The following is a 19,069-nucleotide window of genomic DNA, read 5'->3' as shown; positions in this document are numbered from 1 at the left end:
AAGGGATTTATCTGTGTATACTACATGTTCAGTATGTGCTTATTGGATTGTTTCTTCGTTCCAAATAATTAAAATTTGATGGATAAATATACAACAGGCCTATTGGTTCGACAACAGTCTTAAATCTTAGCTTGACCATTTACCATATAGTTCAGAATGAAAGTCATAAGGAGTATTTCTTCATATTGAAAATAACTTTGTGTTTATCTCCATCGTCAATCTTCCTTGAGACCATGCTTTAGCATGTCTAAGATTTCCAAGTTTCTCATTTGAGACTTTTTCTTTCTTCTTCTCACTACCATCATGGACTACAAACATTTTTAAAGAAAATCCTGGAGTAAAACTTACTGTAAGTAGATACAGGTTTTTTAATATAGATTCTAAAAGTCAAGGGTCTTGTTTATAATACATGGCTCTCTATATCAGTGATTCTCAAACACTTTGGTTTCAGAATCTCTTTATGCACATTGGTCATACCTGTCAATACTTATCATGTTAGAAAAGAAAATTGAGAATTTAAAAATTATTTAGTGATTGATTAAAAATAACTACAAGTTCATTGCATATTAGCATAAATAACATGTTTTGTGAGAAATAAATATATCTTCCCCAAAATGTACACTTTTGCAAAATTCTTTAATGTCTGGCTTAAGAGGAGTCAGTTGAATTTTCATACCCACTTCTGCATTTAATCTGTTGTGGTGTAACAAATCATCTAGCTTCTAAAAAACGTTAAGTGTATACTCACGAGAGAATGAGTTTTTAAATAGTAATTAAGGTCTTAGTATTATTATGAAAAAAAATTTTTGACCTGTTGAACTCCCTGAGCCCTTGGGAACCCTCATTTCCATGGGTCCTGTGACCACACTTCAAGAACTGCTGCTATATCTGATAACATTTTAGGACTTTTTAGAACATCCGGGTTATGTATTAATTTAGAAACTCAAATACTATCCTAGTATTACTTCAGACAATAAGTACAAGATTAGAAAAGTTGCTCTAAAGTTTTTTACAGAAAACTCATTACTTCCATGCCAACAATTGAATCTAAAAAAAGGTAGTAATAAGAAAGGGAAATTTTTTCCTCTAGACTTAATTTTACCTCACTAGGAAAAATCAGTTATTAGTCATTTTGAGGTGGCAGACAAAGCACAGAATTTGGCAAAAGTTAGAGGTGACTTAAATATTATCTTCACAGCCTTAAGCATAAAGATTCACTCTGTACCTCAAACACTTCATCTGGAAAGCGGGGATAATACCTATTCAAGAGCAAGCACAGAATTAAGTAAGATGATGAAGATGAAGCATCAAACTTGTAGAACTAGGTAACTGATAAAGACAGCAATTATTAAGCAGAAAAGTCAAGGTTAAGATCAGGTGACTGACTTCAGGTGTTGAAGTCAGACAGAAATGAAATGGGGATGAGATGTTAAAGAAGCTGTGTGAGCCTCAGTCTCTCATGTGTAATATAACAATAACCAAGGATAAGTATCACATTATCACACAGATTAGATAATGAGTGTATACAAAGCACCTGTCATATAACAGGTGTTATCAGGAGGAAGTGAAGGAGAAGGAAAAAGAAGTGCCTGGAAAAAAAAAATGTCCATGTCAATTTGGAGTTTATAAAATTATAGAAAGGAAATTATGGCCATTCTTAAGAAATATTAGACTTGAGAGGAGCAGATTTAAAAACAAATTAAAAAATAGTTAATATACTATGCACATTAAAAGAAAAGGGAGTAAAATTTAAAACTGGTAAGTTCTAGAAAACCAAGCAGAACTTGACCACCTCAGTTTTAATAAGGAAAATGCAATATTCCTCCAAGGAGGAACCAAGGGGTTCCTTAAGGTTCCATCTTTAGTCTCTGCATCACCTAGGCTTACCCAGTGCGTGGTCCAGGATAGGCATTCCGTGAACTGGCATTCCAAATAAAGGCGATGCACTATAATTAGCATTATGTGATGCTCTGGAGTCTAGGAAACATCATAGAATTTAACAACAAATGAACTCGCTAAGGAGCTGCCTCAGAGTTCAGATTTTTAGAAGCAAGAAGAGTGCACAACAGTAATGCATAAGACCACATCACCGTAGAATGAGAGGAAAAATTAGCATGGAAGTTTGTGTAATGTTTGACTGACTAAAGCCAGGAATGAATCTGAGACAACATAAAAAATTCAGGGGGTTGTTTTTATTTTTATTGTTTTTAAGTTAGCAGCTAAGAAAGAAGGGGAGGAATACCTTTTTGTTGAAAATAATATAAATGTTCAAACAAATGTTTTGTGACCACTTACAATTCAGAGATGTTAATATACTCTGAAAACATTTTTCAGATTGTCTAGATTCTACAGAATCATCAGATATTTTATGTTCTAAAATATTAAGATCATCTGAAAGCTGCTATAAACAATGGATCTAAATGATCTGTTATATCAACAATTGAAAGAATAGAAGCCAACTCATTTCTAGATGACTCAGCTAATATGTCATAACTGGTAAATGAAAGCCACACATTCCAGGTAATCAATAATATTCCCAGTGGCATTTTTATTTCTACCAAAATTTCATTTATAGGTTCCCAGATGCAACCAAAGCAAGTACAAAAAAATTAATTTTTAGACGGTGAACTGTCAAATGAATGTTGTCCATTTCAATATTCAAGAATATGCTGTTGAGTGGGAACATACAGAAGAAAAAGAAAATAGCAAGATAATGTATGCTTTCAGCCAAAAGTATTCATAATTCTAACGTAAGGGGTTTTAAAGGTCAATAATGATGGAATAGTCCCATTTTTCATCATCGTTTCCCATGGTGAAGTAAGTAAAATATCTTAAATATCTATTACTAACTATGGAGAAGAATCACTCTGGGTTCACGTTAAATTCGATTAATGCATGTGCTTTTGGAAAGCTTAAAATTTTCAATGTTCCTAAGAAAAATAGAATCTTGAATTTTTCAGTTAATTACTTGATTACTGTAAGCATAGGTTAATAATATATTTTCCAATTAAAAACCTATGTAGTGACGTGGATGGACCTAGAGTCTGTCATACAGAATGAAGTAAGTCAGAAAGAGAAAAACAAATACCATATGCTAACACATATATATGGAATCTAAAAAAAAAAAAAGTGGTACTGATGAAACTAGTTGCAGGGCAGGAATAAAGAGGTAGGCATAGAGAATGGGCTTGAGGACAGGGGTGGAAGGGCGAAGCTGGGGTGAAGTGAGAGTAGCATCGACATATATACTCTACCAAATGTAAAATAGTTGGCTGGTGGGAATCAGCAGCATAGTGCAGGAAGATCGGCTCTGTGCTCTGCGATGACCTAGAGGGGTGGGATAGGGAGGGTGGGAGGGAGGCTCAAGACGGAAGGGATATGAGGACATGTGTATGCATATGGCTGATTCACTTTGTTGTTCAACAGAAACCAACACAGTATTGTGAAGCAATTATACTCCAATAAAGATCTATTCAAAAAAAAAACCTATGTGGCCATTTAAAAAAATGGAATAGAAGACGATAACATAAATTTGACAATTTTAGATGTCTCCTGTAAGTGGGATCATTCAGTATGTGCCCTTCTGTGACTGGCTTATTCCACTTAGCTGGGGACAATGGGAAATAAGGTGCTGCTAAACAACAGGCATAAAGTTTTAGTTAAACAAGATGCATAAGAATCAGAGATCTATTGTACAACATTGTACCTATAGTTAACAGTACTGTGTTGTACACTTAAAAATTTAAGAGGGTGGATCTCCTGCTGTGTGTTCCTACCAATATAAATTAAATTTTTTAAAAAAGATGAAAGAATATAAGTACAGCTTTTCATCATTCTTGTGGTATGTTACATTAGATTCAATTGACAAATCACACATATTAAACATATCTGAAATACCTAAACATAAAAAGAAATAAACTGCTTGATTATGGGTATCACTAATAAGGAAATTCAGGGGAAGTCGTGGGCTCCTGCTTAAAAAAATATGACTATGGCACTTTATATAATACAAAATGGTTTCTTAAAAACATATACTTTATATAATAGATCTAGGAATACATCATTGATTCTTATTGTCTTAAAGAAAGTTATTCCATTTACTAAATATTCGTGCTCAAATGTGTTTTTTATAATTAAATGTTCAGAGATTTGGAGATATATAACATAACTACCTACTAAGGAAACACCATTTTGCTTTTATAGATATTTTATTACATCAATGGAAATTTCTCTCTATCCTTCTATGACTAAACTCATAAGCTATAACATAGAAATTACTATCAACAATGTAGACCAGCCATAAAATTCAATTAAAAATTCCTACATTTTAAGCAGTTATAGTACCATAATGTGTAAACATGAGCCAAAGTGATGTGTAGTTCCTAGAGCATGTCACATTTAGAAAATAAATGTTTTAACTATTTCATCACTTACTCTGTGCAAAGAAATTTGGAGGGCCTTGTTTTACCCTTAGATCTAACTGAAAAACAGTGCATTCATTAAAGAACAATGGACATGCTCGGAGTTTGTCTTAGTTAAATCTGTTCAGCAATACTATTGCTATATGTTTTTGTGCTCCAAAACATCTATCCCTTGTTAATTCATTCTTTCAACAAATATTGGTTGCAGACACTGTTCTAGGCACTGGAATTAGTAATGAGCAAATTGGACAACAAAATCCCAGTTCCCATGAGGCTGACATTTGAATAATCTTATGCTAGATAAATTACATGGCACATCAGATTGTGAAATGCCATGGAGAATGTAAAGCAGGAAAGGAGGGGCCTTCCCTGGTGGCGCAGTGGTAGAGAGTCCACCTGCCGATGCAGGGGACACGGGTTCGTGCCCCAGTCCGGAAAGATCCCACATGCCGCGGAGCGGCTGGGCCCGTGAGCCATGGCCGCTGAGCCTGCGTGTCCGGAGCCTGTGCTCCGCAACGCGAGAGGCCACAGCAGTGAGAGGCCCGCATACCGCAAATAAATACATAAATATATAAAAAAATAATAAAATAGGGCTGTTGATAAAAGCCTTAAAAAGAAGGTCACATTTGAAGGAGACAAGAGAACAAGATCTATGGAGAAGAGGGTTTCAAGAAGAGGTTAACAGCAATGCAAAGACTCTAAGGCAGGAGCATTCCTGGGATATCTGAGAAAAGACAGGGAGGCCAGAGTGGCTAAAGTTGAGTGAGTGACAGTGAGAGTGGGAGGGAAGGCAGTCAGAGTGCAGAAGAAGCCAGGAGCCCATCATGCATTAGATTACAGGCTATCAAGAGGACTTTTATTATTTTACTCTACGTGAAATGGGAAGAACTGAGATAGTTATACGCAGAGGAGTGACCTGGTCTGACATAGGTGTTCACAGGACTGCTCTGCCAGTTGCAAAGGAGTAGCCAGGAAGCAGGGAATCAGGTTAGAAGGGCTTCACACTGATCCAGGCAAGAGGTGATGAAAGGGTAAGAGATGGGTGGATCTGGGGATACATTAGATGTGGGTATAAGAGAGGCAGGAGTCAAAGATGGCTCCAAGATTTGGGGCATGAGCAAGTAAGTAGAAGCATGCAGTTACCAATAATGGAGATGAGAAGATTGAGGAATGAGCAGGTCTGGGGTAGGAAGACCAAGAATTCCTTTTAGAGATTTTAAATTTGAGATGTCCCAAACTGAGCACCTCCTCAAAAAACAATTTGCCACAGGCAGAGACACTAACCTTGAACTCTGTTTTCTTCTAGGCACTCTAGGTCAGTGGTTGATGAGTAGATGACCTCAAATTATGCTCTTCTTTCAAGCCTTGTTTTTTTAGGCTTTAATTGGAAATAGTATATCTTAAAAAATAAAGTAGTTTAATTTTTCTTTGTTTTCATGATTCTTACTCATTAACTCATTTTTCATTTAATTCAATTACTGAGTTGTCACTGCATGTGAGTCCCTACTCCAAACACTGGTGAATACAGAGAGGAGACAGTTTGGCCCTCAAGGTGCTCACAGCCTATCAGTGGAAGAAGAAAATACCATAGTGTTTATACATTTTGAGGATCTGAGAAACAAAGCAGAAATGTATGGTTTATACACACTGTCTTCATATATACGGTTCAATGCATTGTGCTTATAATAACTGCAATCTATGTGAATTTTAGAAAGTATACAAAGAAATGAATGACAGAAGGAAGACTATGTTGTTTTGTGAAAATCGAAACAATGGCATCATGAAGCTCAAAGAGTAAAATTGTCTCATTATGTTGTATTAGGGATACATCTTCATTTGCCATTTCCAGGTATGAACAAGGCACTCTAGGTCAAGTGCATGCTCTCTTGAGTGGGGAAGTTCTCCATAGAAAAGAGAACATTAGAAATGTAGTCTAATGAAGGAAAAGTGACATCACTGGCAGAGGAAACAGCAAGTTTGAATTTACAGATCTGCAAAAAATAAATAAATAGAAAACTTTGTGGCTAAATAGGTAGCTAGATCTTTGAAGGAAAGGTTGCGGCACTAGGAGGGGGACATAAAAGGAGGGTTCAACAACATTACATTTAAATTTAATATTTATTTTCAATTCCAAAAGATTAAAAATTAAATCTAAAATCAAGCTTAAGGAAAACTGGTATTTTGAATAATAAATGTCACTGAAATCAACCAGTCACTCCCAATTTATTTATATTGGTTAACTTCTCTAATTAGTCTAGTAAGGTATCATTTTTGTGATGCAGCAAGTTTTAAGGGCCTTACTGACCTAGAATCTCATGGCACTTGTTTGAGGTGGTATTCTCTATTATAAAACAACACTATGCGTATTTGTACACTAATGTGGTGTAATACCTACCACTTGCCGCAGAAGTTTAAACGTACATATTTTTTTTTCCCAGTAGGGACAAACATTATTGGAAAAGCCCTCCCCAGTCTCTTCCCCACCTCTCTCATGATTTCACTGCCACCAGTTCACCCTGCTGGGTGTGCAGACTTTGGCAACCAATCAGGTTTCAAATCTTAGCTCAGCCACGTCCAAGTGTATGACATCAGGGAATTTGTTTGACCTCTTGGTGTCTCAGTTACCTCCTAGGTGAGGACATGACCATCACTCTCCCTGTCTCCTTGTCACATTGTTGTGCTGAATGGCTGACACATGTAAAGCACAATGGCTTGTTCATCCATAGGAATTGCTCAGTAGTTGAAGACACAATTATTAATGTGAGCAGAATCCTTTTGTTGAATGAAGAGGACAGAAATAAAATTAGGTAAACATCTTCTACTAATATGCAGTAGCTGTAATACTGTTTCCTTGTACTGTAGTCACTGGGAACTTGTAAAGATCTAAAACTGGAGACGATGTAAATATTTTGATAAATTTTACTACCTAAAATGTATTAATGTTTACTTGTCTATTCTATAAACTGCATTTGTGTTGTGGAAAATGTCTATAAACAACTCTTTATTAAATGGTTTACATCATAAATCTTGCCCTCAAATAATGTTCAATTGGGTCATGATTAAGTTGCCAGTCCTCAAAAAGCTATTTAAGCCACTACATACTTCAAAAATTGTATTTTCAACACTTTTCCAACTTGAACTATCATTTACCATGTATTGAAAATAGAAAACCTATTTTCATATTTCTAATTCCAACTCAACAGAGACCCTCCTTCAGCAGTAGTGAAAATTATGTGGGAACAGTACTCCCAAGCACCAGAAATCTGCTAATTTTCCACATTTGTAAAGGAAAATAATCTTAGTACAAAATTACCTCCAGCTATTCTGACAAATTATTCATTCTCAAATCAGGGTTGGTACTCATCCTTTGAAAGTCTTAGAGTTCTCCTTCCCTATATTTGCATAAATTTCTTACTTATATCGGGATACAGCTCAAAACATATCACTTTCCTGAACCACACAACTCTATCATTAAAATCTAAGGATAGGGCTTCCCTGGTGGCGCAGTGGTTGAGAGTCCACCTGCCAATGCAGCGGACGCGGGTTCGTGCCCCGGTCCGGGAGGATCCCACATGCTGCGGAGCGGCTGGGCTCGTGAGCCATGGCCGCTGGGCCTCCGCGTCTGGAGCCTGTGCTCCGCAACGCGAGAGGCCACGGCAGTGAGAGGCCCGTATACCGCAAAACAAAAAAAAAAATCTAAGGATAAAATAAGTCAAAACTTGACAATATTATTATAATTTCAAGCTTCACACTGATAATATAAATAAAGAGACAAATGAGCATTCATTTCAAATTTGAGTTTTAACAGAATGGCAGAACTGCACTATTCACATATTTAAAACAATCTAATACCACTTCAGACAAAATTGCTGAAATTCTCTGACCCACAAATTAGAGGCAAGTGAATAGCTAAATCAAATGAATTAGGAGTAAAATTTCATTAAATGTAATGTAATTCTGGCATTAAAAGAGATTTATGAACTCTACAACCTGAATGGCAGAAATACTATCAAACAATTCCTGGGCTTTCTGGGAAAGAAAATGCTACCCCTTCCCTTGTTCTGAACTAAAGCAACAGACAGCAGTTTTGTATCCCATCTACTCATGTACCATTTTCAGAGTTTAAAGGAATTTTACAAAGCCATATGCCTTTCTCGAACTGGAATGGTACAGCAGGAAAGATAAATTTAAGATATCTCTCCATGTGTGTATTATTACGCGTGCAGGTAAATAAAATTGACTTCAACTCCCCTGAATGATGTACCTTCCTACTCTGTATTTATGTTATTTTGAATCAGTAACTTTATTAATGTGAAAATGGTCATACTCATTGATTCCATACTAATTATGCCAATATTAAACATCTTATTTGTGTGTGTGTAAAAATAACAACTTTCAGATTCGTTGTATTACTTCTTTATACACACACACACACACACACACACACAAATAAGGAAATTTAGAGGACTGAAATATAATGTGAAAAAGGGTTTGAATAATAAAAAATACAAAATATATGAAGTGAGAAAGCAAATAAAACTCTTTATTATAACTTCCATTCTGAGTATCAAATCATGGTCAGTGGCATTAAGGAGTAGGGCCAAAAAAAATCATATGACAATATCTCAATATCTTAATCAGTTATTTGAAACCACAGAAGGAGAAAATATGATTATTTGTGCATTTGTCACCAAAAATAGTGTAACTAAAAGATTCAGATATGCTTGATTACCTATGACCAATGAGAAACACACTGATGTAGAAAGAATATAGATTTCAAAATCAAAACTGGTAGATTCAAATCCTTCTATTCACTAGCTTGGTCAAGTCAAAACAAATTTCAGAGCTTCTCTTCAAAATACTGCAAAGCATGTACAAAAGATATTCATTCACAAATAATGGTCATAGAAGCTAATTTGGCTGGAAAATGTTTCTAGCTTTTCAAATTATACTTGCCCAAATCTTGAGGTATAGGTGGATATATTTAGCTTAATACAAACTTTCCACATGATTTTGATTTGCTTGCACTTATCATTATGAAGCCATAAAATGAGGATCCAGGAATCCATGTCACATACAAATATCTAAAAGGCTGTTATGTTCAGAATGGTCATTGTGTATAAATTATATAAACACTTTTAATAGTCAAAAGTTTTCCACAGTTGGAATTGTGTAATGGATATGAGATAACTAATGGTTTTCAAGTTTATACTGACAAACACATGTAAAGGGGCCTCAAATCATGAAAGGTTAATTAGACTAGAATTCAGTAATTTTCAAAACTGGCTTTTTATTGGAATCAACTGGAACTTAAAAAAAAAATACATAGAATCCTACTCTTAGAGATTATGATCTTGCTGGTTTGAAGTAAGTCCAGGTATTTTTTTAAGACACCCCTCGCACCTCAGAATATTCTAATGTGCTGTTAGGATTGAAAAACTTTGAACTACCTGAACTATATGGTCCCTTTGACTCAGATTCCATGATTCCAGGAAAAATCCAATTTAAATAATCACATATGTTCCAAAGTAGTTTTAGCTTATACTCTCTATTAATCCAGCACAGTTCAAAGAATTAGTAGGCAAATAACATAGTGTTGGTTCATGGCACTTTTCTGGAAGTGGTTTATTTACAAATGCCTCTGCCCATTTTACAACCTTTTTGCCTGCCTGAGGCAAGCTGGTAAGAACTTCTGGAATCCACAGGGCGATGGGAGTCTCCCAGGCATTATCAGAGTGATTAATATCTGATAAGCCTGCCATCTAGGTGAAAACCACTAAAACAGAAATATTTTGTCTCCCTTTCGTCAATAGAAAAACACATCATGGGAAGAATATATTATTTTTTAAATTATTTATGTTGTATTGCATACTTATCTTTTAAACTGTCCTTCAACATCATACTACATAGTAATTTATTACTAACTTTGTTTTGCTTTCTGGATTTTCTTTTTTTATTTGTCTTGTAATTGTTCAAGTTGATATATGAATTTTGTGCTTCAGATATAGAATGGAATAGGAAATATGTTTTGACATTTTCACCTATTTTACACTACTTGGTGAGTACCTGTTAGATCAGAATCTCCTTCCTCCATCTTTTTTCTAAAGAAACAAAAACAGAACATTATTGCTGTTTTTAAAGACTTCTGAGGACTTTTTATGATACAAATAAAGTTAAGTGCCAAAGTGATACCATATTATCATTTCAAAATGCTTTATGGTTTGTAGTCTAAAAGTAAAAGATGAGGAAAATGGCATTTCACACCCGTGAAGCTAATGCAATCACCAAACCTACAGAATATTTTAAGAAAGTGTACAATAAATTTTGTTGTCAGTTGCCAAAACATACTATATCAACATTTGGCTCTTTTATGTATGTTGTGTAAATTATATAATATTATTTTACATAATTTGTACAATGCTAAACAGTCAGATATTTCATACAGTAAATAGTCCCAAATTTAACATGAATCTAATACGAAGGGAATACTATTACCTCACGCAAATATATTGACTAATAGTTATTTGAAGGCACAGTGAAAGTGGATTATGAGGTTACAACCTAGAGGGTAACCTCTAGGGAGGGTAAGAGGGAGACGCAAGACGGAGGGGATATGGGGATATATGTATATGTATGGCTGATTCACTTTGTTATACAGCAGAAACTAACACACCATTGTAGAGCAATTATACTCCAATAAAGATGTTTAAAAAAAAAAGTGGTACTGTCAAAAAAAGAGTGTTTTACACTCTGGGAAACTAAACACAAAACCTCCTATATCTTCCCAACATTTCCTCTAATAATTAAATTTTGTTTTGTGTATCCAAGCATGGATATTTCTTAAAGGGTTTTCTAAATAAATACAAAACAAACTACAACACTGCAAGTCACTAAACTATTTGGCCAAATAGGAAACATTGTTAAAAGAAAAATCTGTGTGTGTTTTCTTTAATTACAAAGACCCTATCTACTTTTAACTGCCTCCCTTTTTTTCTTAATAATGAGCTGACCTTCTATTCTCCTTAACCCTTTTTTATCAAAGCCATCTACACCCACTTTGCCTTCTGTTTCTCTAATCTGCAATTATTTATGTTTTCTTCATGCTGCTTTGTCCGTCATGGGAGCAAAATTGTATTTGGTGAAATATAGAGATAATTATACCATGAACCCAGCAACAAAAAGACAGAGCAGATGTTACTTCAGACGTGCTAAAAGTCCTCATGCTTAATGTGCATATACTAAAACACTGAGCAGAGTCATCAAAAACAATATCTAATCAAGGCAGTTTTAGACATGCAAATCTTTTTAACACCGGAGTTAAATGGAGAAATTCTCTCAATAATATTTTCAGTACTCACCATGTGCTTGCCAGAATAATTATATTAGGTAGTGATTTCTAATTAATATAATAAATGTGTGAGTCCACATTGTTTCTATCCCATGGTGGGGTAGAAATCTAGGGAGGCAGAAATGGAGATGATATGCTATGAGTTAATAATACAACGCACAATGTTTTCATTGAGAATGTGCTTCCATGATGCCAAAATAATCTCTTTGAATATTGTTTAGTTAATCAGTAAAATTATTTTATTCTATTACATGCTTTCTTTTTATTCACAGTGAATCCTTTATATCATCTATTCAATTGGTTATGGAATTGACAGAAGTTAAGATCAGTTTCTCTTTGCTTAACTTAGTATATTTCCATCTACTATTGTTTCATTTTTGTTTTTTAAATGTGTGGGTACATAAATATGTGAGCGTAACTATCCTGGAATAATGGTTGTTTTTTGGCAAAAACTGAAAATAATTTTTGACATATTGGATTTAAATCAATGTTAAATCAGGAAAATCCAAAATGCTTATCATGCTGTGTAGTGAATAAAAACAATTCCAAATACACTGGTTTAAAGTCATTGCAAGAGGGCAGTATTTTAATGGCATACTTTCCACTGAAAGAAGTGTGCCTACACCACAGGATGTAAAGCCCCTTCTGAGATCTAAAACTTAGTGGGCTCAGCACACCAACCCTCCCTCCTGGTGAGTGTTAAATGTCTGCATTGAGTGGCTGGGCTGGGCATCACTTTCAATGTTTATTTTAGGAAAATAAAGTACCTCTCCGCAAGGCCGTGATAGTGGAGCTGAAGAATTCCGTCATGTTAAGAAGCATATAACTTGTTCTCCTTCCTGTGTTACATGCAAAGTCTAAAATAGAATAGTGTCTGGTTTATACAAATATCCACTTTTAAAGCATTATATGTTAGCCAATTATAAATGGGATAAATGTTCTAACAGCTAATATTTTATATGTATTGCCCACTGAGAGAAATATATTTTGTATGTTGGAAATAATACATTAGTACAAAATTTATGTTTTAATCAAACTAAATTATGTATGTGACATATATGTGATATATATACTATGCCCAGTGTAAATAAAATTTTGAACATTACATGTTGTTTCTTTATTATAAAGGAGAATGAAAGCCTATTTGTATTTTTGAAAGAATGTGAGAGTAGCTTTGAAAATATTGATATCTTGATCAATGTTGAATCTAATATAACTGTTGAGATGACATGTCTAGTCAGTCTCTTCTAGTTAAGCTATTAGGTCAGATTATGAGGGAGTTGATATGATAAGTTCACAAACATTGTCTGATGTAATGAATATATTTTTTAAAATTCTACCTATAAAGTTTAATGTTACCATATTCAATGAATAGTAAAATGCAATATAAACCATGTAATTTAACAATCTTCAGTAATTATTGACGTTTTCATATCTTATTTTCCAATTGGTTAATTTTTCATTTATTTTGTATTTCAAACAACACTTTAAAAACCTGAATGCATAGTTACCATAGAAATACTTATTAAATTGAGAAACATCAAATCAACTGATTATTAAGTTAAAAAAAATGAACTAAATGTTCTAAAAGACAAATAAACAAAGTGAATTCTTGAACTTTCTGCAGTGGAACTTAACTTCTTTGATATTCAATAGGCCAAACAGAACCATTGAAGACTGAATGCTAATTGTAACTCTACCAACTTTGTCATCCACGCACTCAAAGAATGGACAACTTTTCATGAGGCTAAACTGTTAAACGCTACTTTGGAAAGGTAAAATATCCAAGTACTGGGATTCTGTTTTTATGGTTTCCAATCATTTGGGCCCTTTTAAGAATTAAGACTAATCAACATGATATAACCAAAACAGAAAAATAAAAACATATTTTGTCCCAGCTTGATTCTTGGTTTCTAAAGAGAAGTTATCTCAACCAGTAAAATCTCCACACCTTAGACAAGCCAGGTGTCAAATGGCAATGGAGCTATTCACTCATTTAGCTCCTCCTACATCAAAGGCGCTATCTTATCATCTCTAACATCATATCCTGCTAATAAGTCAAAACAAAGGGACTTTCAAAGGAGCTATTTTGCCCACTAGTATTTGAATCAAAATAGTAAACACAAATACTTCCTTTGATCTCATTTAGGTTTCCCCCCCATTGACAAGGTAGTCTATAAATATAGACATGTATGAAGCAATATTTATGCAGAACGGCTTGAATTCCAGAACCACTAGAGATGTGGCTCACTTTAATCAAATGCATTATATTAAAATGTTACCTAAGTAGTGGACTGATTTAAAACCTGATTCGATAAAAGTCCTGATTTACATGAAACATTTCAGGAAAAATCCATAGATGAGTATGCCTGTATATTAAAAGAATTTAATGTTTTACATGTTTAATATATTTAGTTCACTGAATCAATAATCATATTTTAAAAATACTAAACTTTTCCACTACTTCAACATGTTCTTCATACTAGGAGTATATTCCCTGGCTTGAATCATGCACTATTTTAATACAATATGATGTTCATTTCTGAAAGAGATAAATAACAGGATGTGATTTTTTATTGCCATAGGAAATATTTGGGTATGACTAATTTCTCTTTCTGAAATCCAAAAAAGGTCAGTAATTAGAAATATTTTAAAATTCTAAGAGTTAAAATATTCAGTTTAGTGTAAATTTGAGTATAGCTTTTGAATATTTTAAACATGCTAAAGTAACATTTTATAGTGTAGATATCTAGAAATTGATTCCTTTCCATATAATAAAATAGGTATTCATACAATATTCTCAAGTTTTTATCAAAGACATTCTTTCCCACAAAAAAAGCTGGCTCACAGTACCTTAAGAGCCAGATGTTGAATGACATTGTGAAAGATTAAGATTTGATTCACCCTGTTCACCAACTCTAAATTACACTTTCATTAATGAAGAAAACAGGTTACAGTGTCCCTTTCTTTCCCCATGCAAAATCTAGAAAAGAATATGGAGAAGGGAAGAAGACACATTGTCTTCCAGATTCTCACTCTGTGTAAGTGAAAGTGATTTTTGAACATTGCTGCTGAAGACAAAAGATGATGTGCCAAACTGCATAACTGTACTCTACAGGGACTGTGGATGTCTTCATTGTGTCTGATAGTACTTTGTAGCTATGCTGTGATGGTCTGGCAGAAGTGACACACCTACCACTGAGGCTGCATTTTCAGACACAATGATCAATAATGGTGTTTCTCCAAGTTAGCACTCACTTCCTTTGCTAGTTTACAGAGGTGCTATCTCTTCTTCTTTTGGTATCAAAATAAATGATATTACATAGAATGATGAAATTTGCAATAATACATCATAGGCATTATGATACATATCTGTATATATATAGACAGAGACAGAGAGACAGAGGGACAGAGAATAAATTGAATGTAATGAACATTTTGTTTAAGCTGCCCATTTTAATACTCCGTTTACCATGTTTCTTACATGGTAAGAATTGATTCTTACTAAAGCAGTTTGACAGCTGTCAGTGCAATTAAGTCACATTTATTTTAAAAAAATAGTAAATGTTAATCTTAAGCTTATTCTCAGGAAATAAAGGTCCTAAACTGGAATTATTTTCAAGGATTAGAGAATCTAAAATAGGAGTACTAAAATGATTACCAATATGACAGATATAAAAAACCTTCCTGGTAGTTTGAATACAAAGGTATCAAGAGGTAGAATGAGTGTTGAATTTATATTGTGGAAAATTGGTCCCAAGTTGGTTTTCTGCTTCATCAGAAAGCACTTTTGTCTTGTATGCAAACAGTTAATGAAGCATGCTAACACTGAATTGTTTTAACTACTGTTAGAAGTACTTCGCGTTTATTCTTCTTTTATCTTTCGGGAAGTTTTAACACTAACATAGGGAGACACCCTAAATTTCATAACCCAATTCTATTTTTCAGGTAGAATGAAAGAATAATATAACTATTTGTGATTTAAATATTTTCATTTTCATTTATGAATTATTTTCTAGTGAAAGGTAGCAGAAGATCCATCAATTTTGCTGCACAATAATAACTGTATGATGAGAATAATCTAGTCATTACGTCTTTATCAAGAAGCCTACCTTTAGTTTGAGTATTTTGAAGCAGTGAGCCTTTTGATTTAGTTTTTAAAGCCTCTGGCAGGTGGCAAAATTTTGTTCCAACAACATTCATGTGATTGGGAACAAAGGAATTCTTTCAAGAGATTTGTGGTTTTACCTTTATGTCACTTTCAAAGAAAATGGGATGATCATTTCTTTCACATTAAAATTAAAATAAACATAAAGGGAAGGAAAAATTACACATTATAGCAAATAATTGTGCTTAAAAGAGAGCTTTTCATAGATTTATTCAGACTATACTTTATACTCATAAAAACAAGGTGTTCACCTGCATAACTTTTTCACAACATGAAAATTTAATCCTTACTTTGCATGTCTTCTATTTGATATTAAAAATTCCCATTTTAAATTCAACTGTACAGGCTCATTACTGCTTTGTATAAAACATGACACCTTATATGCTGTGATCTTAATGTAAGTAAGTTAACGTTGTACAGTTACTAACCCATGTAATTCTAAAATAGTTTTTCTAAGTGCCTCAAATAAATGCATTTCTGATATAACTGTTACTTGGAAAAGAGAAAGTCTGTAAAAAATATTGCACTAAAATATACCTGACTTTAAAAGCCAGGTTTAACTTCAATTATCATCAAATATGATTAGGATTTGTCTCTTAGAAGTTTGGCTATTGGTGTTTTAATTCTTCCAGAAAAAATGTTCTTGATAAAATTCTACTCTTGAAAAAATACTCATGGTAAACTTATTTCGCTAGGTATATACAAAGATTTTTACCAGCAATAACACGTATAATCCTATTTCAGGGCCAGTACCTTATGGAGAATAGTTAAAACATGATAAATTATAAGATACCAACAAAACTCATAGAGCATATCAGGTGTGCAATTTCAAAGGAACAGGGGTCATATAAAAATCAAAGAATTTTTAAACAAGAAATTTTGAAAATTATTGCATTCATTCCCTCATTTTAGAAATGAAGACTGATGCCCAGAACTATTAAATGATGAGCATTAACTCATCATCATGCCATTCTCTCATAATTTCCACATTCGTGGGAATGATTTGTATTATGAATTAGAAATAACTTTAATATATTTGTAATAGAGGTAACAGGTGGTATCTAAGCTGGATGACCAGTCTTGCCAGCTAAGGCTATTGGGCTAAGTGTAAAATGTGCCTATAACTCTGTGCCAGTAAATCAAAAACTTCTTGATGTCCCATTTCCCATCTTCATTTTGAAACTTCTGCCAGATCTGGTGTTCCCATTTCTCATCCTGTTGCTCTCTGCTTAGGCTCTGTCTCTCTCCCCTTTGGTTTGACACCTCATCTGGACTGCCTGCCAGGCTTTCAATTTTAGTTCCACACATAGACATCATCTGTCAGATCATCCTGAGTCTGGGTTCCTCTGCCCGTAGGGCAGTCCAGTCCTCATTCATGCCAAGCCCACATCCTTCAGTCCCTCAGCCTAGCACCATGTTCTTCAACTATTGTGGGAGAGAGAATGACATAAGAAATAGATACATGTATTCAGGAATGGTCTCAATGAAAAAATTCTCTATTTTTTCTATTGACCACTCCACCTCACATAGTCTGTAATCTTTCCTTTCTCTGTCCTTTGAAGACAAATCCCACAGACCTCTGATCCCTTTCAGTATTTAAAATGTAGTCTAAATCAAAATGTTAATTTCATATCCAAATTAAAGTATCTCCTTCCTCCTACCTGAATCTTGGTTTCTGGCTTGGGTCCTGCAATAGGGAAAGACAGCTAGTTTGCTCTATTAACTTTTTTTTTTTTGGCACTTTCACTGCCCCTCTGCCTTTCTCTCTGCTATTTTTCTATTTCTGGGTTTCCCTTGCGTCTCAACACTGTTGGGCTCTCCAAGGGGATAGGAATAAGGGGAAAGTGTGAGGGACAGCTGCCCAAATGCTGATCCTTGCACTTTTTGTGGATTCTGCAGAGCCCCCATTGCCCTGAGTTTTCCTAAGATAGATAAGCATTCTATGTCCATTTTACAAAAAAAAAAAAAAAAAAAGAATATGTGGACTTAGCTAAGAAGGTAATATGCAACAGAACTAGGGTGCAATTTCAGAACTTCTGATTTTATAGACTATAATGCATCCTAGATGACACTTTCACTCCAAGTTATACTTGTAGATGGCATTTATTACCATATGGCTACTGGAACATTTTTGAAATTTAACTTTATTCTCAAGCCTTCAAATATAAATAGATCAATTAAAATATTCATTTTTTAAATGTCTCAGATTAGTTCAAGAGTGAATGATATTCCAAATGAGGAATATGGTATATTTGTTCCCTTAATTTAACTTAAAACTAAATTATTCTAAAATCAGTGAGAACTAAAACATAGTGTACTTCAAAAGGAAAATACATTGGCTTGAGTATGCCAAATTCATTCTATTATATTTTTATAATAATTATTTAGTGATCCGTGCCATTGGGAGAACAGGAGCCTTTAGGTGCATGGTCCATAGGGAATTTACTGCATACGTACCATGGAATGTAAGGGCCTAGTTTGGGGATATAAAGGTACAAAGGTTTGGGTCTATAACTGTATCTTCCTTTAAGAAGACATTGTGTAATTGAGGAAGATATGAAAGGAGATCTAATCCACATGCAAATTTGGACAAAAGATGTAAAAATTGAGTTTCTTGTTCTCTTTTGCTTTATTTTAAACCTGAAAGGAGAAAAGTAATAACCCTTTCTTTAAAACAAAAAAAATTTTATAACAGAGGTGTTAAGCAAAGTACTATAATAAATTTTATTCTAAGACACTGGTAAATATGATAATAAATATGAAGTAGATTATTATGTGTCCAGTCCTTAGATGAGAACTATGGAGACTAAAAATTAGAAATAAATAAGGAACAATGTTCCTTTAGTCTAGATTGAAGACTGAAATACTTGTATGTAATATTAGCTAGTAAACACAACTAGTAAGCTGAGGTCTTCAGAAATTGACTTTTTATCTTAATAGATACAAAAAAATACATAATTAAAAATCCTTTTTCAATATTAAGTTAGTAAAAGAAGGAAACATTTTCATCTTGATAAATATACTTCAAGATACCCCCAGAGAACAGCATGCATGAGAGAGAAATAAGAGACACATACTCCATAAATCCAAAAGCAAGAAACTAATATTCAACTTGTTTTCAACGATTGGGCA

At 33.9% G+C, this 19,069-nt stretch overlaps 1 protein-coding gene across 2 annotated transcripts in view; it reads right to left on the bottom strand.

The window, feature by feature from the left end:
* Positions 1-19,069, bottom strand: part of DACH1 (dachshund family transcription factor 1) — a 414,258-nt gene that overhangs the window by 151,067 nt on the left and 244,122 nt on the right. The window contains exon 4 of one of the 2 annotated variants that reach the window (XM_029209969.1): positions 12,537-12,626. The exons of the other annotated variant lie outside the window; for it this stretch is intronic. Coding sequence (XP_029065802.1) covers positions 12,537-12,626 — 90 coding nt within the window. The remainder of the gene's footprint in view (positions 1-12,536; positions 12,627-19,069) is intronic. 2 annotated transcript variants of the gene reach the window in all.

The sequence above is a fragment of the Monodon monoceros genome, unplaced genomic scaffold (assembly GCF_005190385.1).
Source record: "Monodon monoceros isolate NGI ecotype Baffin Bay Population unplaced genomic scaffold, NGI_Narwhal_1 Super_Scaffold_8, whole genome shotgun sequence".
NCBI lineage: Eukaryota > Metazoa > Chordata > Mammalia > Artiodactyla > Monodontidae > Monodon > Monodon monoceros.
The sequence above is the reverse complement of the archived record's forward strand: the minus strand, read 5'-3'. Positions and strand labels throughout refer to the sequence as shown.